Source organism: Pelobates fuscus, chromosome 3 (assembly GCF_036172605.1).
Source record: "Pelobates fuscus isolate aPelFus1 chromosome 3, aPelFus1.pri, whole genome shotgun sequence".
In the NCBI taxonomy this organism is placed as follows: Eukaryota; Metazoa; Chordata; class Amphibia; order Anura; family Pelobatidae; genus Pelobates; species Pelobates fuscus.
Window position 1 is genome coordinate 369871846 of NC_086319.1, and position 20136 is coordinate 369891981.

The 20136-nt window shown below is 40.6% G+C and overlaps 1 protein-coding gene across 5 annotated transcripts in view; it reads left to right on the forward strand.

Moving 5' to 3' along the window:
- The window catches only part of TLN2 (talin 2), a 181141-nt gene that overhangs the window by 86748 nt on the left and 74257 nt on the right, over nucleotides 1-20136 (forward strand). For 4 of the 5 annotated variants that reach the window (XM_063449395.1, XM_063449394.1, XM_063449398.1 and 1 more), the window contains 8 exons: nucleotides 11431-11584; nucleotides 15008-15105; nucleotides 16090-16219; nucleotides 17355-17507; nucleotides 18154-18296; nucleotides 18670-18797; nucleotides 18911-18974; nucleotides 19280-19384. In XM_063449395.1, coding sequence (XP_063305465.1) covers nucleotides 11449-11584; nucleotides 15008-15105; nucleotides 16090-16219; nucleotides 17355-17507; nucleotides 18154-18296; nucleotides 18670-18797; nucleotides 18911-18974; nucleotides 19280-19384 — 957 coding nt within the window. In that variant the 5' untranslated portion in view covers nucleotides 11431-11448. Of the gene's footprint in view, nucleotides 1-6176; nucleotides 6244-11430; nucleotides 11585-15007; nucleotides 15106-16089; nucleotides 16220-17354; nucleotides 17508-18153; nucleotides 18297-18669; nucleotides 18798-18910; nucleotides 18975-19279; nucleotides 19385-20136 lie in introns of those variants that run through there. The other variant, XM_063449397.1, reaches the window with a different exon arrangement.

Consider the following 20136-nt stretch of genomic DNA (forward strand, 5'->3'; position numbering starts at 1 on the left):
CCACTTTTTTACCTGGTGTTCCCTTGGGGCTGGATTTTGCTGCTCATCCACCAACATTATGACAATCCGGAAACCTAATGCGCATTGAATCAATTCTTTGTGTTAAACTCTGTGAAACTGCAGGAATCCCCTCTAGTGGATGTCTGGGAGACAGCCACCAGAGGCAGTTTTAAACCTTGCAGTAAAAAAATTGGAGTTTCTCTAAAACTGCAGTGTTGTAAATGGGAGAGGGTCACTACACCCAGGCCACTTCAATGAGATGAACTGGTCTGTGTGCCTACAGTGTCCCTTTATTGTAGTCCTCCTCACGCAGGAGTCCGTAACATTTCCACTTCAAAAATTAATTTATTGTGTACTATAGATGTGATTGGCTAGCAATTAAGCTTTAGTGCCTGGAGACCGCAAGGGAAAGGTAAAATGGTTATTATCTTATTTACGCAAGCTAAAATGGATATTAAACTCCAGGACCTGACTGGGTGTAAACCTGTGTCCAGGGCATTTCATTTTGTGAAATTGATTGTGTACCCTGAGAGAGAACAGAATATTCTTTATAATGTAGAAGAGGTTGGGTGAGCAAAGTAAACCATTATTGGTGACTAGGATATTGTTTTTCAAAAGTAATACCTTCATAAGCCTCTCATCAGTTGTCCATTCCATCAATATCGCAGAAACGGAGAAGCTATATATCAGAGTACATTTCTATAAAAATAATGATGGGAAAAGTGATGTGCTCAAGATTTGTGCTCAGATTTTGAATTCTTGGAACTCTGCCGTATAACTTGAATTAGTGAATTGGCACCACTAGTATAGGTAATAACATTCCCAATCAGCATTCACAGGCAGTAACCAAAAAAGTAGTACAAAACAAAGGTGTTTACAATACCAAAAACAAAGCAACACACAAGTGCTGTTGCTAAATACTCATACTAATTTCTTCAAAGTCAATCACTCAAAATTAAACATTTAAACACAGATTGAATAGATCCACAGACAAGGTTTACCCTAGTGAGTAACCTATTAGGTTGATGCACAATCTAGTCTTCTCTCTAGCATTTCTCTACGATAGAAATCAAAATTGATATGGAACAATAAGGGCGTAAAGAAAAGCATTCAGTCTTTAGAAAGTCGTTTTCATTAAGTAAGCCGTCACATCTCTGTTGTACCTACAGCTCGAGATGATTTGAATTCTGGTTGGCGAAGTCCGCACTCTGTCCCATACAGACTAAATTGAGGACTCCTATAAAATTTAAGGCCTTGAAGATTTTTAAAGAGTTCATTGCCATTGCAGTGCTAATTTCTGCTTGGATGGTTTCTCATTTTTTCAGAGTACTGGGGCTTTGAATGGCCTATCATGAGGTCCTACTGGCCTATGAACTGAAACTTGAATCTGTGAAAGTGGCCATCTACATGGTAGCAGAAATCGAGGCTATTCAACAGTTTGGCTATTTCTTTGATGGCGTAAACACAATTATCGTATATGTGTCTTTGTAATTTGAGTAAAGCTGGATGATTAGCACCCATAATACTAGAGTTGACCTAGTTTGGAGATAATACTTGGATAATGAGCAGCCACCTTAAAGTTAAAATTTTGCATGGCGTCTGCCATCTATCCACATTTCTAAACGCCACACAGCCTAATACATCTCTGTATCATCTAGCTAGTTATGCTTGGTAGTATTGCTTAATAATGCATGCCCATCAAAGTGGCTAGTTTGCAGTGAAAGGGTTATTTCTTTCTGTTTCTGAGAAAGTCAGAATTAGTTTCTCACCCTGTGGCGTGATAAAATAGTTTATGTGAATGTCCCACCCATTGAGTTTCCATTCGGCAGAATGCGGGAGCTCCATTTGCCTTGTTCCCCTCTCTGGTCTGACATTCCCCAGTCAGTGGAAGGTTCAAGCTGGGAGAGGCTGTTTAGGGCATTGTACATTCCTCATCTATTGTATGAAAGACAAAGACAGCTGTGCCAGATCCACTTCATTCTCAGCATTACGAGAGAGGAAAAGTTCCAGCTTTATAGGGTTCTAAATCGTAGAATGCAGAGTTTTCGAAAGCTTTTTTGCATTAAAGTAAAAAACGAGGAAACAAATTATAAAAATAGCAGGAAGGTTTTGTGTTGTTTTCTTTTCAGTGGGAGCCATCATTCTCTGAATTTTTAATAATGTTTGTTTATGCCCTACATTTACTAAATGTTTTAGTGAAGTGTGAAAATATAAAATTAACTATAGAAATCTGTACATCTTTATCCTGCACCTGGGTGCCTCCATGTTGGCTCCCTGTCAATCATGGTTAGAAGCTCTGTCCTTTGCACCTGGGCAGTCCACATAGAGAAAGCATACAGGGAATCAGAGAAATGAAACAACGTTTCTATTCCTCATTCTCATTTGGAACATATTCCCTGGCTGTGCCAGGACTGAACTGAATTGTGATGTAATTTGCTAAATCTGAAATTATTCAAAAGAAAAAGGGAGCATCACATGAAATAAAGGTGAATACAAGTTTATAAGTGTGACATTTAGTGTTTTATTGGAGTAATTTCCAGGAATAGGATGGCTTCCCTTTTATATATATCAAAAATATCATGCACGCTAGAAACAACAAAGAAAGTTATGCAGATACTTTAAAATACCAACAATTGGCATAATATGCATATAGCTAAATTACAGAGTGACAATATAAAGGCATCAAAATAAAACTGTAATAATTACCAACATTTTCACAACCCTAAACTGGCAGAAACACGAGTCCCCCAATACCCCCAACGTTTCGGCACCAACTGGCTGCCTTTCTCAAGGGGGTTATAAACACCAATTGTTGGTCCATTAAAGTATCTGCATAACTTTCTCTGTTGTTTCTAGGCTCTGGTGGCAAACCCACCCCTCTCCTCTCCTGATCCCACATACCCACCAAAGAGTACCCCTTCCTCACTAATATGGGACAGCACACACTAGAAAAGTAATACACACAATCGACTGCCTAATACAACAAACACCCAATGGAACCCGCAAACCACTTGAGATAAAGGACTTACAGGCCCAGACCAGATGAGCAAACTAGTTGACAGACAGCCAGGGCCTCCCTTGAGACCGGAGCTCTGGGCGCCGGTGGCCCGCGCCAGATGAAAAGGGTCCCGGGTGGTCGGGTGCTAAGAGGGGAGCGCTTACACAGACAGGTCAGCGCAACATGTAACAGAAGTAACAGGCTCGAGGAAAACCACTAACAAGCGAGATGGGCCCCACAACAGAGGGCGGAAACAGCACCCTAAAGGTTTCCTACTTTGTACAATTGAAAACCGTTGTAAATGTGTTAATTTCTGTATTACCCATGAGCACTAAATATGGCTGCACCCCTGGAACATGAACTGTTCATTCTCTCACATTGTTTTGTTCTTCATGATACCTTACCTTACTTAAAAACTAACAATAAAGAATTTATATTAAAAATATATACTGTTAACCTTGTAAAGAGCCTATTTAGCCTTGCCCTAGATGAACCAATTTTTGTGTCTCTATAGGGGTACACTTTTGTTGTAGAATTTTCTGAGGACCTTGCGCACACACACTTGGCTTCAAACCAGTAATGGCCCCAGCCCAGACAAATCCAGTGGAACAAAAAAATAGGTTAAGGCACACCCAATAGTTTCTTCTGCTGGTAGACTTTATTGTGGAGTACATAAATTTAGACAATGTTTTGGTTGCCCTGAGCCTTTGTCAAGTCTGACAAAGGCTTGACAAACACTTGAAAACTAATGGGTGTGCCCAAACCTACTTTTTGGTTCTATAGGGTAACACAACCCTTCTTGAAATGTGGAAGCAGATATGCGATTGAAGTCCACAAGGCGATGCGTGAAGTTTGGCCAAATACTTATTGCTTAAAACAAGTTAGTCAAAAGTTTTAAGAAAAAATGTGTTTCGCATCATTTAGTGGCTTTCTCAATCTGTATTTCCTCCATGGGCCAGATGCCTTTTTAAAACAGTCTTTAAGTCCTTTTGGATGATGCACACGCCAATCACACGCACCAGAGTAATACCTTTTCAAAGTAAAACCTCTGCCCAGGGGGTCTCTGGTAAGAAAGGTGGTGACTCACTTAGAATTTTAAATTCTCGCCCCCAAGCAAGTCCAATACACATTTCAGTATCATTGGATATGACCTGTGGATTACCAAGCCTGGCCTAGAGGTGGAGTTAAGGTGTATCTATTCCAGACCCACATCAATCCAAATGGAAACGTTTTCTTCTTTCTCCTCTTTTGTACTTGCCACAGAAATAATTGAATCTATGAATTTGTTACCATTTCCCCATTCCATAGCTATGTCACACGTCTTACTTGTGACCCAATATAGTGGACATCCCAATCCCTTCCCATATGTTTAAGTTATGCCAAGCATGTTTGAGCTTGTTTAGAAGATGTTGCTTGTCCCATTCTAAATAGAATAAAAATTATTTATTATTCTGTGGGCACATATTAATGTTTCTTTTGGATATGATACTTGAACACAAGGCTAATGATCATTAACATATTAAAGAAATGAACTCTTCAATTAAGAGGCAGAGGCCATATGGCTGAAGTCAGCTAGTTTACATCAGAACTAGACATTCAGGCATCATAAGTGTAAAATCTCACACCCTGCAGAGCTTATAAGTAGATATCCAGAAATCTCCAGTGTAGAATCTCACACCCTGCAGAGCCTTTGATTAATCAAAGGATCCATCCATGTTGCAAACCATCTGTCCCCTTTCACATTACTATAAAATTTGCACTACCCCTTCTGTCATCTGACCCCCTACCAAGTGGCCAATTCATATATGCACTTCAAAAACACTAAATGGCAATATTCTATAGTGCAACAATTAATTTTGCACCTTTGGCATGACATTTGTCTCTCAGGGAACCACTAGATGGAGCCTTCTGGTTTTTAGTGGAGTAAAACTCTGCTACGCGATGTTGGACGTTCACACGCTTTGCTTAAGGATGTCTGTCATCTATGTTCAATGCAGGCAACTCCAATGTCAGTGTGCCTAAATGAAACCCTATTATTGCAGAAGCTACCCTAGGAAAGCGTTGAGTCAGTGTTTTTCTATGGGCAAAGCTTGAATCCACGTACATCGCTTGCAGCTCATGCACATTAGGTCCCCAATGCTGCTCTATGAGGAGCATTGGTTTGGACCAATTTTGGAACAGAATATTCGTGTGTGTGTTGATTATTGTGAATGGGGGGGGAGGGGGGACTACATAAAGTAAGAAGGGAGGGGGGATATTAAGTAATGTGCACCCACACACATACAGCACCCACACACATACAGCACCCACACACATACAGCACCCACACACATACAGCACCCACACACATACAGCACCCACACACATACAGCACCCACACACACATTACACTCACACAGCACACTAACAGTACCCTCACACAGCACACTAACAGTACCCTCACACAGCACACTAACAGTACCCTCACAAACACAAACAGGACCCTCACACACAGTACATTTACAGCACCCTGACACACAGTACATTTACAGCACCCTGACACACAGTACATTCACAGCACCCTCACAAGCACGCACACACAAACACCCTCACCCACATAGTACACTACCAGAACCCTCACACACATCACACTAACAGCACCCTCACACAGCACACACACAGCTTTGTGTGTGTGTGTGTATATATGTGTGTGTGTGTGTGTATATATATATATATATATATATATATATATATATATATATATAATACCGCTTGTGCTTTAGGGTGCACACCCTAATGCAATAGGCTGCGCACGCCTATGAATGGGGCTGAGACGTGTGCTATATGGGTAAACTCCTCTTTTGGTTTTTATATAAGGAGTTTCCTCAGACTTTTATTTGTGATGAATGACAGCCTTCAATATTATACTTGTTTGATTTATTTTTTGCGTTCTTTTGAATTCCTGAGTTATTTTCTCTATAGAACTTATCTTTTTCTGTGTCTATGCGTCCGATCCATTGTTTGAGTATGCCGTAGGCTCGTCGCGCTATAGACGCAGCAAGTTTGGGTTTGGTAACAAGAACCCCATGTATACTGTATTTCTTGCAGCTTGGCGTGAAAATGTAAGCTTGCATTCTGGGGGCGTGATGCTTTATAAAAGTCTGTTCTGAAATTAAAGTCCATGAGAACATATCCTGAGGAAAGACCACAGTGGACAGAAACGTCGACTGTTGGGGTATTTCAGACCTTTTTATTTCCAAAAAGGGGTGAGTGCTCTGCATTTCCTTTATATTTAATTTAAATAAATAAATAAATAAAAAATTGTGTGTGTACACAATTCACAAATAATGCTTGATAAAGGTCTGAACAGGAGGACCAAAGCTTTTTTTGATAAAGGAATGCATTTGTTAATTAAAAAAAATATATATATATATTTTTTTTTTTTGCAAGAAAGTCCTGTGAGTAATGGATTTGTGGATTTTGTATAATATATATAAATAAAATGTAATTTATTACAGCCTGTCTCTAGAAAAATGCATTGAAGATTTAAGATTCGCCCTCCACCCCCCATAGCATTGCAGTAAAATAAGTTTCAAAATGTTCTCAATTTTTCACATGCCAACTCTGTGATAGATCTTGATCTGTCAGGAAAGCATCCCTGATCTGTATAGATCATGCTAAACCCATTCCTGCCCTGTCCTGTCACACGGCCGAGGCATCTGCTTTATGTTTCTGACAGCAGCGTCCCGCCATGTGTATGTATCCCCTCATTTCTGGTAAGTGTTCTAGAGAACCTGTCTGCTCTGTGTCCTCGTCACGTTAAACTCCCAACAAGCTTGTGATGTTATGGTGCATGAAATTTAAAGCATGTGCCAGTGATCTGTCAAGGGGATCACTGACACCTATTTCAGCGTTAGGTTTACGTTTTAAGAGTGTGATCAAGTGTTCAAGGTTCAATAGTAATCCCTGAGAAGATCCCTGAGAAGTACATACTAAATATTGGATCCCAAGTCTGTGTTCTTTAATAATGGCTGTACATCTTGCATTTCTTAATCTCTCGATAATCAACTTTTTGTAATGCGCTTGTATGATGGGATGGTCTGAGGATGGACCTTAAGCTGTGAACTTTTAGTTTTGTCACTTAAAGCACTTCTTCAACGAGGTGGAGTGCTGTATGTATTTGCACTACTCATTTATTTTAAAGAAAATTCATTTTAATAAAAGTGTATAGAATTCCTCCTGGTTGCAGCTTCCCAGCTATCAGCCAGAAAAGATTTTTCATATCCGAATCTTAAACGGATGCAACGGGCGCTTGTCCTGGGTATGCCTGCTTTTAGACTCCTCAGTGAATTGTATTATATGAAAGATATATTCGATTAGAGGAGTTGGTCTGCAAGGTTTATCAATAAGAAGCTTCTGGTCAGTCCGCTAGCAAGCGCTTGTATTGGGTTCAGATAATAGGGTTTCATTTCCCCCAAAAAAGATATGCAAAAAATATATGCATGTTTCCTTTGGAGGTATATCTAAAAGCTGTCAAGATAATTTTTTTCGGTGGAGTGCTCCTTGAATCATCAAAGCAACTTTATTTAGCTTAATGAAGCTGTTTTTGTGTATGAATCATGCCTCTGAGGTTTCACAGCTCAATTCGCTGCCATTTAGCAGTTAAATCATTTTGTGTCTGTTTATGCAGCCCTAGCCACCTCCCCTGTCTGTGACTTAATTTGATGTAACTTACTTCAAAAGTTTTTTATCTCGCAAGCTATTAACAGAGCAGGAGATAGGACATTCTAAATGAAACAGAATTTGCAATAAAGAAAGTGTAAACATTAGATGACTCTTTACAGGAAGTGTTTAGGAAGGCTGTTCAAGTCACACGCAGGGAGGTTTGATTACGGCTGCATAAACAATGTAATATATCTTCTAAGTTGCAGAGAATTAAGCAGTGAGACTGCAGGAGCATGATTTATACACCAAAACGGTAGCATTAGGCTAAAGTTATTTTAGTGACTATATAGTCCATTTAAATGTTTGCAAAGATTTTTTGCAGCAAATTATATAGTTTGTATTTATTTTAAAAAATAATTTAGTTTTGGGAAATATATTGCTGTGAACATGCATCAAGATAGTTAAGTATTATCCCTGTTGCCCTGTAAAAGATATGTATTTTTTATTTATTTAGCTTGAAATCTCCATTTCAGAAATTGCTTTATGCAGCTCTGCTGTGTGCTCCTTATGACCTTGCTCACAGTCCCAACACTGCTGATGTAGATGAAAGTCTAACCGGTGCCAGAGATGCAGTGTACCAATGTCTTTGTTAAATCCTCAGACACTGATTAAAATTAGAAAGTGATGCCAAGGTTCAGGTTCAGAAGAAAAAAATACTATCTGTGTTTCTGCAGAACTTTGCACTAGATTGTGGAAAAAAAATTCCCTTCGATGTAGACTTTTTATTTTGATGAACTTCTAGTTTTAAAAATGATACCATTTTAAATAGTATATAAAATCATCTGAAGGCCTTCACCAGCAATTTCAGAGAGGCAAATTACTAAAAAATCCAAATGTGTTTGGTTGGATTCTTCTTCTGAGAAAGTAGATGGGGAAATTAGACATCCTTTTTATTCTGTACTTTTGAAATGGGAGTCCATGGGCCTCCACCTAGTAGGACTCTGTTGTCAGGGGAACATAGTTGGTGCCCAAGCATTTATTGGCATGTAGTGAGGACTCTGGAGCTCATGGTTGAGGTAATCCGGGTGAAGTCGGATGTTCCTCAGGTCCTTTATATGAACCTGTGCGGAATGAGCCAATGTGGTGGCACAGCTTAGATAAAATGGTAGTGATCGTTATTCCCCCTTGTCTTTTACATTGGTTGAAGAAGGATTACACAATGTTTGTAATCTTGGTTTAGGGGCATGTTCTACAAGTCATCCGTTTAGTCCAGCCATTCTTAATTTGCTTACAACCCCACCACAACTAGACCGATGTTGAATCGAACCCCAGATGTGGTTTTATGTATTTGGTAACATTAACACATTTCATTCCAAAGTGAACTGTTTGACATTCATAAATGCATGCCATTTGTTTTGGGTCTCGCTTGGATACGATGTTTGGTCTGTATCACAGAAGGTTGGGGGTGGAATGTTCTGTATTTCATTGCTCGATCTGCTGCCAGAATAATGCTCTGTCATTTCAGACTATCACATAGACCTTGCATACACCTGGACAGTCCCTTCCATCATCACTGCTATGTGTTGAAGGATAGGCTCTTAAAACTTTTGACTTTTAGAGAGAGAGAGAGAGATTTATCACAGTTACTAATTCTATTGCTAGTCTCTCGTCTTCTATATGAGATCTCTATAATACCCTATACATATGGATGTATGTTTTTTGCATTTAAAGGGGCACTAGTTTTTTTCAGAGTTTGTGTTCTACTGTGTTATATACGAATCTGGGATGTGCTGATATCACCAAATAATTAATGAATAAAAAGCAGTGGTAAACAAAGTATTGAAACCATAAAACAAGCACTAGATGTTAAGAGATGCGAGTTCCGTGACTTACATCCACTAAATAATAACAGCCAAGTTCCACGAGACAAGTTTATCCCTATAGTGCTTCCTTGCAGGCAGAAATGTATTTATTGTATTTGATACTGTGAAGGTATTAATTGGCAATTCGTGTATGGCGAGTGCACACACACATCCCTGTGATGATGGGTGCATGTTATGTCCAGTGTTATTTTTAGCGATTATACAAGTTCACGTTCAGAATTCCTCTCCTTTTAATTGTAGTTCATTGGTCGGTGGGCACTACATAATATCCATGCAAGGCTGTGACTCTGCCAGCTACTGTTATACACTGAATCTTTATCTAACCTGATTGTGACTGCTGATTGAAGGATCATCGAAAGGGAGAGAGCTGATGGATATCCCCTGAAAATAAGCCCTAGTGCGTTTTTATTTTAATTTAATTTTTATCAAAAATTTATAGAAGACCCAGTCTTATTTTCAGGGATAACCTGTGTGTGTGTGTGTGTGTGTGTGTGTGTGTGTATGTATGTGTGTGTGTGTGTGTATATATATATATGTTTATATATAAGCATATACAATTTATTTCTGAGCAAAAAGGCAAAATATTGTAGGTTGTAAAGGAGATGTACTGTAGAATGGGCTTAATGAACAAAAATGCATTCTTCTCTACTCGCTGTAGCAAAACAAACAATGCAGTCTTCTAATTATAACATTTTTGTCATTGTGTAAATAGCTTGACTTCTGTCCGTGAAGTGGATGCATTCTTTCATATTGGATTTACAATGTTTCTTTTTCACGGCCCATACTCTGCTGAATCGGGCTATGCATGTATAGTGACCTATTTTCAATCTGGCACAGATTGGTGGTCTGCTTGAAAAATGAAATGATCCCTATGTCCCTAGTCAGAGATTGATGACTAGACGGGTTTTAGAATAAAGGAGAGATTTGTGAATACCGAGAGCCAATTGAGATAATGCTTTGCGGTATCGTCTTTTTTTTTTTTATTGGAGTCCCTGCATTTCAGGATTTGTGACAGCGATGTGTGCCCCTTTTAATGGCAATTAATCTCCCACGTGCTGCCTATTAAATGAATTGCTTTTTGGAATTGCTCCCGGAGGAGAGGACAGTACTGTGACTTTTAATTATGCGCACGCTTCAGGTCACTCGTACGACCTTCACATTCTGTTAGATCTTAAAAGGGTTAACCCCCCAGATCTAAACCCTCACTCTCTCTTTCAGCTTGTTCCATTATCTTCATCCTTTTTTATTTCCTCGCCCAACAGTTCCCAACACCTCGTACATTTCTCCTTTTTTTTTGTACCCCGCACCTTTCATGTTTCTCTCATCACCTCACTTGCAGTTCTTTCCCCCCCCCCCCCTTTTTTTAACCTTTCTATTCTTTCTTTTTCTTTTTTGCCCTCTTGGTTAATTTTCACCCATATCTTTTGTAACTTTACTCCCATCTCTTTATGTTCTGGATTTCTCACTTTCCTGTATGTTTCCTCCCCCCTTCTTTCTTTCCTGCGATCTCTCCCCCATTCCCTTTCATGCTCTCATTTCTCCAGTCCCTGGAGTATGAATAGTTATTCTATGACAGGGGACCTCCAGTGAGGTAATGTAACAATAACTCTCTTGCAATATTGTTAACAGGAGACAAACGATGCCAGTATTGGCGTGTCCTGACAGGAGAGCTCCATCAAGTGTGTGTTTAGTGTATGTATTGAATTGGATCAGTGTGTTTTTAAAGCATTTTATCTTTATATGAAACGTGCGTGCACATATCTATGGTATAGTTTATTCGGCAGGGTAGATGGATGCGTTAATTGATAATGATTCTCTTAGTTTTATTGAAATTAGTATAGTTTGTTCTTGTTTTGTATAAAATTGTATAACTCTCTAAACCGATCTATTTATGTACGTTTTTAGTTCACATCAGTCGCCACAATGGTTGCCGTGTCACTGAAGATTTGCGTCCGGCAATGCAATGTCGTGAAGACCATGCAATTTGAACCATCTACTGCTGTGTATGATGCCTGCCGGATCATCCGAGAAAGAGTCCCCGAAGCCCAAACTGGCCAAGGTATGCGCACTTTGTGTACAGGATTGTCCACAGAAAAGTTTCCGGAGGAGGGCAAAACCATTATGTATATAGCAACTGTGCTTCATAGGTTCCGTTTAAATGGGAAGGAAGGCAGTTAACCAGAGGAGGCACTCGCGCCCTCTTTCGCTATTCTGCGGACACCTTTTTTTGTATAGCGTGGTCCGTATATTGCATAAAATGTGTGGTGTGATGGTCAGTCGTACTGGGTCATGTAGAAGTTAGTTAGAGAATAATATCGTCTCTAGTGGTAGTATAAACTGCGCAAACAAATATACTCCCAATAGTGGGATACGATGTTTAATGGAAAGTGTTAATATTGATGTTAGACGAAGAGTACCACTTAATCTGGGGTGTGACTAGTTAAAAATATAAAAGTATGTTAAGGATGCAGCCTCTTATACAGAAAGTATCCCTACACACTCTTATACAAAAAAGACCAATAGGTGTGCACACTTAAAGGACCACTCTAGTGCCAGGAAAGCATACTCGTTTTCCTGGCACTAGAGTGCCCTGGGGGTGCCCCCACCCTCAGGGACCCCCTCCCGCCCGGCTCTGGAAAGGGGAAAAGGGGTAAAACGTACCTTTTTCCAGCGCTGGGCGGGGAGCTCTCCTCCTCCTCTCCGCCTCCGTTCCTCCCCGTCGGCTGAATGCGCACGCGCGGCAAGAGCTGCGCGCGCATTCAGCCGGTCACATAGGAAAGCATTCATAATGCTTTCCTATGGACGCTTGCGTGCTCTCACTGTGATTTTCACGCAAGCGCCTCTAGCGGCTGTCAGTGAGACAGCCACTAGAGGAAATAGGGGAAGGCTTAACTAATTGATAAACATAGCAGTTTCTCTGAAACTGCTATGTTTATAAAACAATTAGTTAACCCTAGCTGGACCTGGCACCCAGACCACTTCATTAAGCTGAAGTGGTCTGGGTGCCTAGAGTGGTCCTTTAATGTAGTATAAAAGGTACCATTGTAAAACTATTGAATCCCAGAATACAATCGGTATACATTAATTAATATGTTTTTTATATTTTAATTAGTACAATAAAATGATTTCTTTTACATGTTAATACTGTATGTTTCTTGCGCTTCTTTCAACACTTATATTGGTACTGGGTCATGTGACCTAACTGGCAAGCGTTCTTTACAGAGTCCTCAATACTCAATAAGAGTGGCGGGGCGTGAGTCTGCAAGCCAACATGATGAACACCTTGTATACAGTGGTGTATCCTGGTTTTTGTGCTGCCCTAGGCAGGACAAAACTCAGGCGCCCCCCACCCAACCTTTCCCCCCGCCCCGCATTCTAAATACACACACACATTCACTTGCTAACAGAAACACACACTTGCTAACAGAAACACACACTCGCTAACAGACACACACACTCGCTAACAGACACACACACTCGCTAACAGACACACACACTCGCTAACAGACACACACACTCGCTAACAGACACACACACTCGCTAACAGACACACACACTCGCTAACAGACACACACACTCGCTAACAGACACACACACTCGCTAACAGACACACACTCGCCAACAGACACACACACTCGCCAACAGACACACACTCGCGCCAACAGACACACACTCGCGCCAACAGACACACTCGCGCCAACAGACACACTCGCGCCAACAGACACACTCGCGCCAACAGACACACTCGCGCCAACAGACACACTCGCGCCAACAGACACACTCGCGCCAACAGACACTCTCGCGCCAACAGACACTCTCGCGCCAACAGACACTCTCGCGCCAACAGACACTCTCGCGCCAACAGACACTCTCGCGCCAACAGACACTCTCGCGCCAACAGACACTCTCGCGCCAACAGACACTCTCGCGCCAACAGACACTCTCGCGCCAACAGACACTCTCGCGCCAACAGACACTCTCGCGCCAACAGACACGCTCGCGCCAACAGACACGCTCGCGCCAACAGACACGCTCGCGCCAACAGACACGCTCGCGCCAACAGACACGCTCGCGCCAACAGACACGCTCGCGCCCCCACATTAACACATTTTTTAAAATGTATTTAAACACCCCCCCCCCCCCCCCCCCCCCCAGCCTCCTTACCTTTGGGAATGCTAGAGGGGTGTCTCTTCCTCCCTGGTGGTCCAGTGGCTGCTGGGCGAGCGGCACTGGCTGGCGGATGGGCGGCTGGCAAAGTAGCACTTCCTCTGAGCTGTCTGCTCAGCTCCCTCGCGTGCCGCAGAGTGAGGCTGGGAGCCGGAATATGTCATATTCCGTCTCACAGCCTCACTCAGCGGCGCGCGAGGGAGCTGAGCAGACAGCTCAGAGGAAGTGCTCCCTCGCCAGCCGCCCACCCGCCCGCCGGCAGCCCAGCATATCTGTTAGCCACAAGGCTAACAAGACATTTGTCTTGGGCATTTGGGGTGGCTTTTTTTGCCGCCCCCTGGAAAATGCCTTGTTTGCCTCGCGGCTAATACGCCCCTGCTTGTATATCCGTCATTCACTGTCTCAGGTCCAACTCTTAGCAATATCTGCCCGCGCATGTGGTTAACTTTAAAATATTTATACACAGCGTTAACTTGCCTGTAATGCAAAATACAATGCAATGTAATGCAAAGGTATGGAACCCACTCATCACAAAACATAGCCCTTTGACGTTAACCTTCATTATGAAGAATTTTATAACCAGACCATTTTATTATGCAGTTGAAGCCTCGGTTACAAAGTGCACAGTAAAATGGGATTGTGGAATGAAATTACTAAACTCATCCTGTTTCACATTACATACTGTATTTATATTCCCCAAATATACTTTTGAACTGGGTACACCCATTGAACTCTGACACCTCCCTTCTATTCCCTAAATGATGGCCCTTTGTTTCATCATTTGCGGACACATTGTTGTACAGTAACTTTAATAGACACAGTTTCAGTAGACCTCTCTCCAGTGATCTTTAATTATTAATCCCCACACTTACAGAATTCTTATTAAGATTTGGCAATGTACAGTGAGAGAAAATGTGTTTCCTGAAATGGTAGCATGAACCTACTTCTAGTTTTAGGTTTGCAGTGATCTGAAAGCTAGGTTCATGGGGTCCAATGCTTTTAGCATTTGTTGCGAAAAAAAAAAGCTCCGTAGAGAGAGAGGAAAATATATAGTAAACACTGCTGAGTCGGTCTTCTCTGACTTTTAGAGACTGGAATAGTTGACGAGGTGAAGAGCTTTGGTAACAAGTTAATGTGAAGCATGCTTTCTGATTACAGCACTAATGGATTTGATATGGTCCCATCATTGTCAGTGTCTCACAAGTACAATGCCAGCACTGTGCGCTGTCAAACAATGTTGCGTTGTAGTGCAGTCTCCAGATGGGTGCGAATGTACAGCCTTTCCGTGGCCTTGACCTCTTCTTTCTGCCCACAGCATTCGACTACGGCCTGTTCTTATCAGATGAAGACCCCAGAAAAGGAATTTGGCTGGAGGCTGGCCGGACCCTGGATTATTACATGCTAAGGAATGGGGTATGGATTCAGCCTTTGTAATCTCTGCATTCAGTATGCTTGCCGTGACTCGGACTGACTGCTCAATACTTATTGGTGCATAACCTGATAGGACAGTAACTGCAAGCTAGGAATGCCAACTAGATCGACCACAAAACGATTTTATTTCCTACTATTCCCCCAATCGTTTTACTGTAATGAAATGGTTTGGTTTTCCTAGTTTTCAGAAGTATTACTTGAAAATGAAAGGTCATAATCTTTTATAAAAGCACGATCTGAATTGATAAAGTACTATATTGATACATGGTTATATAAGTGGCATTTTAATGATTTCAGAATCCTGATAAAATTATTTTGTGAAACGAGGCTTATTTGCATGTCAGACGCCAGTGAGTCTGTCCCATGCACCGACCTTTCTCAAGTAGAAAAATAAACACTCTGGGCACCATAACAACTTAATCAGAAGTTGATTTGGTGCCAGGAGGTCCCTGGCACCGGCTTACCTTCAGTGCTTAAACCATTAAAGAATGGTTTAACCCAGAACTATTGAATACACTGCCAGTTAGCTCTGTTCCTCTCCTTCCACTTTTGTCTGAGGCTTCAATCAGACAGCCTCAAAAGGGGCATTGCTGATTGGCTTAGTTAGTCAATCTAAACTCTGTAGCCAATACAGTCAGCTATAGTAGTTATGGTGCTGGAAGGATATTCAATATTATATTTTAGTTTTCAAGAAATCGGAATAATACTCCATATTCCTTAGGCACCCAGAGATGGCCCCCTTGCTTGTCATATTAGAAATATAGAATTTGCGCTTCACGTTACCAGTATTCATTTCTTTCACATTTCGATGGCAGTGATGGGGTGAGTGGTTATGGTCTTTAGACTATTATTTTAAAGTCCTCGATGACCAAGATAAGTTCCTTAAGACTTGGTTTGTAAGAATTTTCATGCATTTTTGATGCGTTGTACATACGTTACAATATGCTCTACCACTCTTTCTCATAGGATGTCCTGGAATATAAAAAGAAGCAGCGGCCCCAGAAGATTCGAATGTTGGACGGAGCAGCCAAGATGATCATGGTGGACGACTCAAAGACTGTGGGAGAACTTCTGGTCACCATCTGCAGTAGGATAGGTAGGGAGGGTGGATCCTCTATTTTCAGTGAGTGATAATGTTAGTGGGAGCACCAGAAAGGTCTCGTGTTTAACTTAAGACACACTCGTTTTAAATGAACGGAGAGTAATGATTAAAGGGACACTCCAGGCACCCAGACCACTTCTGCCCATTGGAGTGGTCTGGGTGCCAACTCCCACCACCCTTAACCCTGCAAGTGTAATTATTGCAGTTTTTATAAACTGCAATAATTACCTTGCAGGGTTAACTCCTCCTCTAGTGGCTTTCTATCAGACAGCCACTAGAGGGCACTTCCATGTTCTTAGAACACGAAAAGTGTTTTAAACTACGCTGGACGTCGTCACGCTATGCATGAGGACCTCCAGCGTCGCCGGAATCCCCAATAGGAAAGCATTGAATAACGGCCGTGCATGCGCATTAGGTCTCCCCCGCCAGCTGACATAGACTGGGGAGGAGCGTGGGCAGAACCTGACTCAGCGCTGAGGGACATCGGCGCTGGATTCAGGGTAAGTCACTGAAGGGGTTTTAACCCCTTCAGCAACACGGGATGGGGGGTGGGAAGGAGAGGGGCACTGCAGGGTCCTGCAGTGCCAGGAAACGGATATGTTTTTTGGCACTGGAGAGTCCCTTTAAGGTGCCCTAGAAATAAATCACTTATCATATCCAGCATTTCTTTCCCAGACAATCTGATCCTTCTTGTTATATGGTCGTTATATATCGAATGTATCACAATCCATTTGTATGAAACATTAAATTCATCTCCATGACATCAGAACATGGCTTTCACATAACTCTTACGTGTTTTGTTGAGGGATGGAAATGGGAAATAAGAATATAATGTAACCTGTTTCTCCAGAATCAGAACATTTTCAATATTGTTCGTTCCATACATATCTTTTACGATTTTAGAGAGAGATACCAGATTATTTATAGTATCTTGCACTCATGTGTTGCCTAAATATGCGATGCATGTATTGGCCTATAAATTGGAGTAAAAATCTGATTTCTGGTTTCAGTATAGTGTAAGAATGCCAGCATAAAAAGCTGGTATATTTCACAAAGCACCATATTTATCAGTAAGCGATAGGTTTCAAAATTGTTCCACACAAAAGTAAAAAGTTATGTTGTTTCCCAGGTATAACAAATTATGAAGAATATTCCTTGATCCGTGAGACCATCGAGGAGAAGAAAGAAGAGCCTACCGGAACGCTAAAGAAAGATCGAACGCTGCTCCGAGATGAAAAGAAAATGGAAAAACTCAAGGCAAAGCTTCATACTGAGGATGAGTGTGAGTGAGAGCAGGTTGACCAGTTGTAATGCTAGAGGAAATAGCTGGATTTAATATCTTTTTAAGCTTTAATTGATTGGAAAAATACTTGACTTGCTTTATTCTGAACACTATGGGATAATGATTAAAAGCAATCCGTTTACTGGTTATTAAATACTTTTTAATCTGCCGTTATAAAATTAGTTGAGCAAAAAGAATTGTCTGGTGAAAATCTATTCTGCCTGGTCTGTAAGGGATACTTTACATTTTTATTTTATATTTCTGTGTGTTAATCACAAAAGCTAGGATTTTGTTGTTTGGTTTTTTGGAATCTCCTTCCATCAGAAAACACGTTTGTTAACTGGTATGTTCAAATAAATTCTTAAGCCATGTTTTGGTTAAGCGGCCAACATTAAACTGTGGGATCGTTTGTCAAGAAATTAATTATTCTGCGTTGTCGTTCCAGATATTTAAAATAAATCAGGCTGTTGACCTTCCCTATATTTTTAAGCCACTGGCTAGAGCCCCATCAGATTTTTGACTGTCACCAAGAGGCCTCTCCATAAACTTTACCGCACTAGTGAAATTAGATTTGTAAGCCTTTAGTCCCCAACAAAGTGTTTAAATCAAGGGGCTTCTGTAACTTTTCCTCTTCTGAATGTTCTAGTGAACTGGCTGGATCACAGCCGCACGTTCCGGGAACAAGGTGTTGATGAGAATGAAACCCTGCTCCTTCGTCGAAAGTTCTTCTACTCTGATCAGAATGTGGATTCTAGGGATCCCGTGCAGCTTAATCTACTGTATGTTCAGGTAAATGAGTAACATAGAACAGAATGTGGATACATTTAATGAGCAAGAGAGTCACTCCACACATGTACTATAAAATATACATCAAAGTCAAGTGCGTATTGGGGGGAGGGGAATATGACATTATGGATTTTTGGAGACATTTAAACCACTGTACCTTCAATCTAGTGGTCTATTATTACGATTTTATTTTCCTATAATACACCGCTCACGATTATGTATCATTCATTTACTCATGTGCATGATACATGTATAAACATACATATTTTTCTTCAACAATGGGTTTTATTTATTTGTATATTGTTTTCAATGATACGCACTGCACATTAATCCTGACTTTGTAAGGCATTTTTATTAATTCCCTATGTTTCCTCAGGCACGTGATGACATTTTGAATGGATCTCACCCAGTGTCATTTGACAAAGCCTGCGAGTTTGGGGGCATCCAAACGCAGATCCAGTTTGGACCCCACGTGGAAGTGAAACACAAACCTGGATTTTTAGAGTAAGTTTTATGGGGAACAAGAGATTCCGGTGCAGAATATGCCTTTTGGCTTCTGACATGTACAGAATAGTATGCTTTGTGGTTGGTGTGTAACCTCTACTTTTGATTTACAGCCTGAAGGAGTTTCTTCCGAAGGAATACATCAAACAAAGAGGATCAGAGAAGAAGTTATTTCAGGTAATACAACTGGAGCACCAGATGAATGTTTATAGAGCTTCTTTGTTTCAAACATTTGTTGCTCTGGAAAATTACAATTACATCAACAGAGCAGATTCTAGGCAAGATAATGTCTTAAACAGAATGAACTTGTGAAGGAACACAATGTGTACCTGGAACAGATTGTGTTGTGTGTAGATTCCGTTTCTTATCATATGATGGTGTCATGTACGCAGAATGGATTACGGTTTTGGGAAGCCTAATTCTGTAAATTTGACCTAAATTCACCAGATCCCTGTTTTGTTTTGTTTTTTTCTTTGCGATAGGAACATAAAAATTGTGGTGAAATGACTGAAATTGAGGCCAAGGTGAAATACGTGAAGTTAGCTCGATCCCTGCGCACTTACGGAGTCTCATTCTTCCTGGTTAAGGTCTGAATTTAAGTTTTTATATTATATGGGCAATTCGCTAAAAGTTCTAGATTTGGTGTTTTTGAACATTTAATGCTGGCGCTATATAAATTAACATTTTTTAAAAAAATAATGAGTTGATGTTAATGTTTAGGATTATGTCTTGTTAAAATGGCAGCATAGTCTGTTTTTTTTTTCTTTCTTTCCTCTTCCTTCATACATTGTAATTACAAATGCATAGATCGTCAATTATGTTTGCTATTTTTTCTGCTTCCCCTTCCCCCCCATTCTCTGTTATCACGTGGGCATTTTCTGGTTAGAAATGCTTAAAAGAAAAAAGGGGGAAAAAAATCCAAATTTTAAGTTCTGTACACTGAATAAATAAATTAGGAAATGTTATTCAGCATGTAGTGATACTGTATGTCAGTCATAAAAATATAATGCACTTAGCGTCTCAATATCTTTACAAACAAATAATATAAAACATTCTAGAGGTATATAGATAATTTAAAATACAACTTTTTACAAATTGACACGGATTCTCTGGCGCTACCTTTGGCTACATCCCCTTAATGAAGGCAGATTAGCAGCAGCTGTATTATTGCTCATTGTGTCAAAATATATATATATATTTTTTTTTTTTCCGGAATACTACACCCAGGTTAATATACTCTGCCCTTTTACAGCTTCTTGTACATAGTCTAAACTTTTTAAGGGTTCTCTCAGTTTCAGTTACAAACATTTTACGACTTGCTCCTAAGAAATAACGCTTT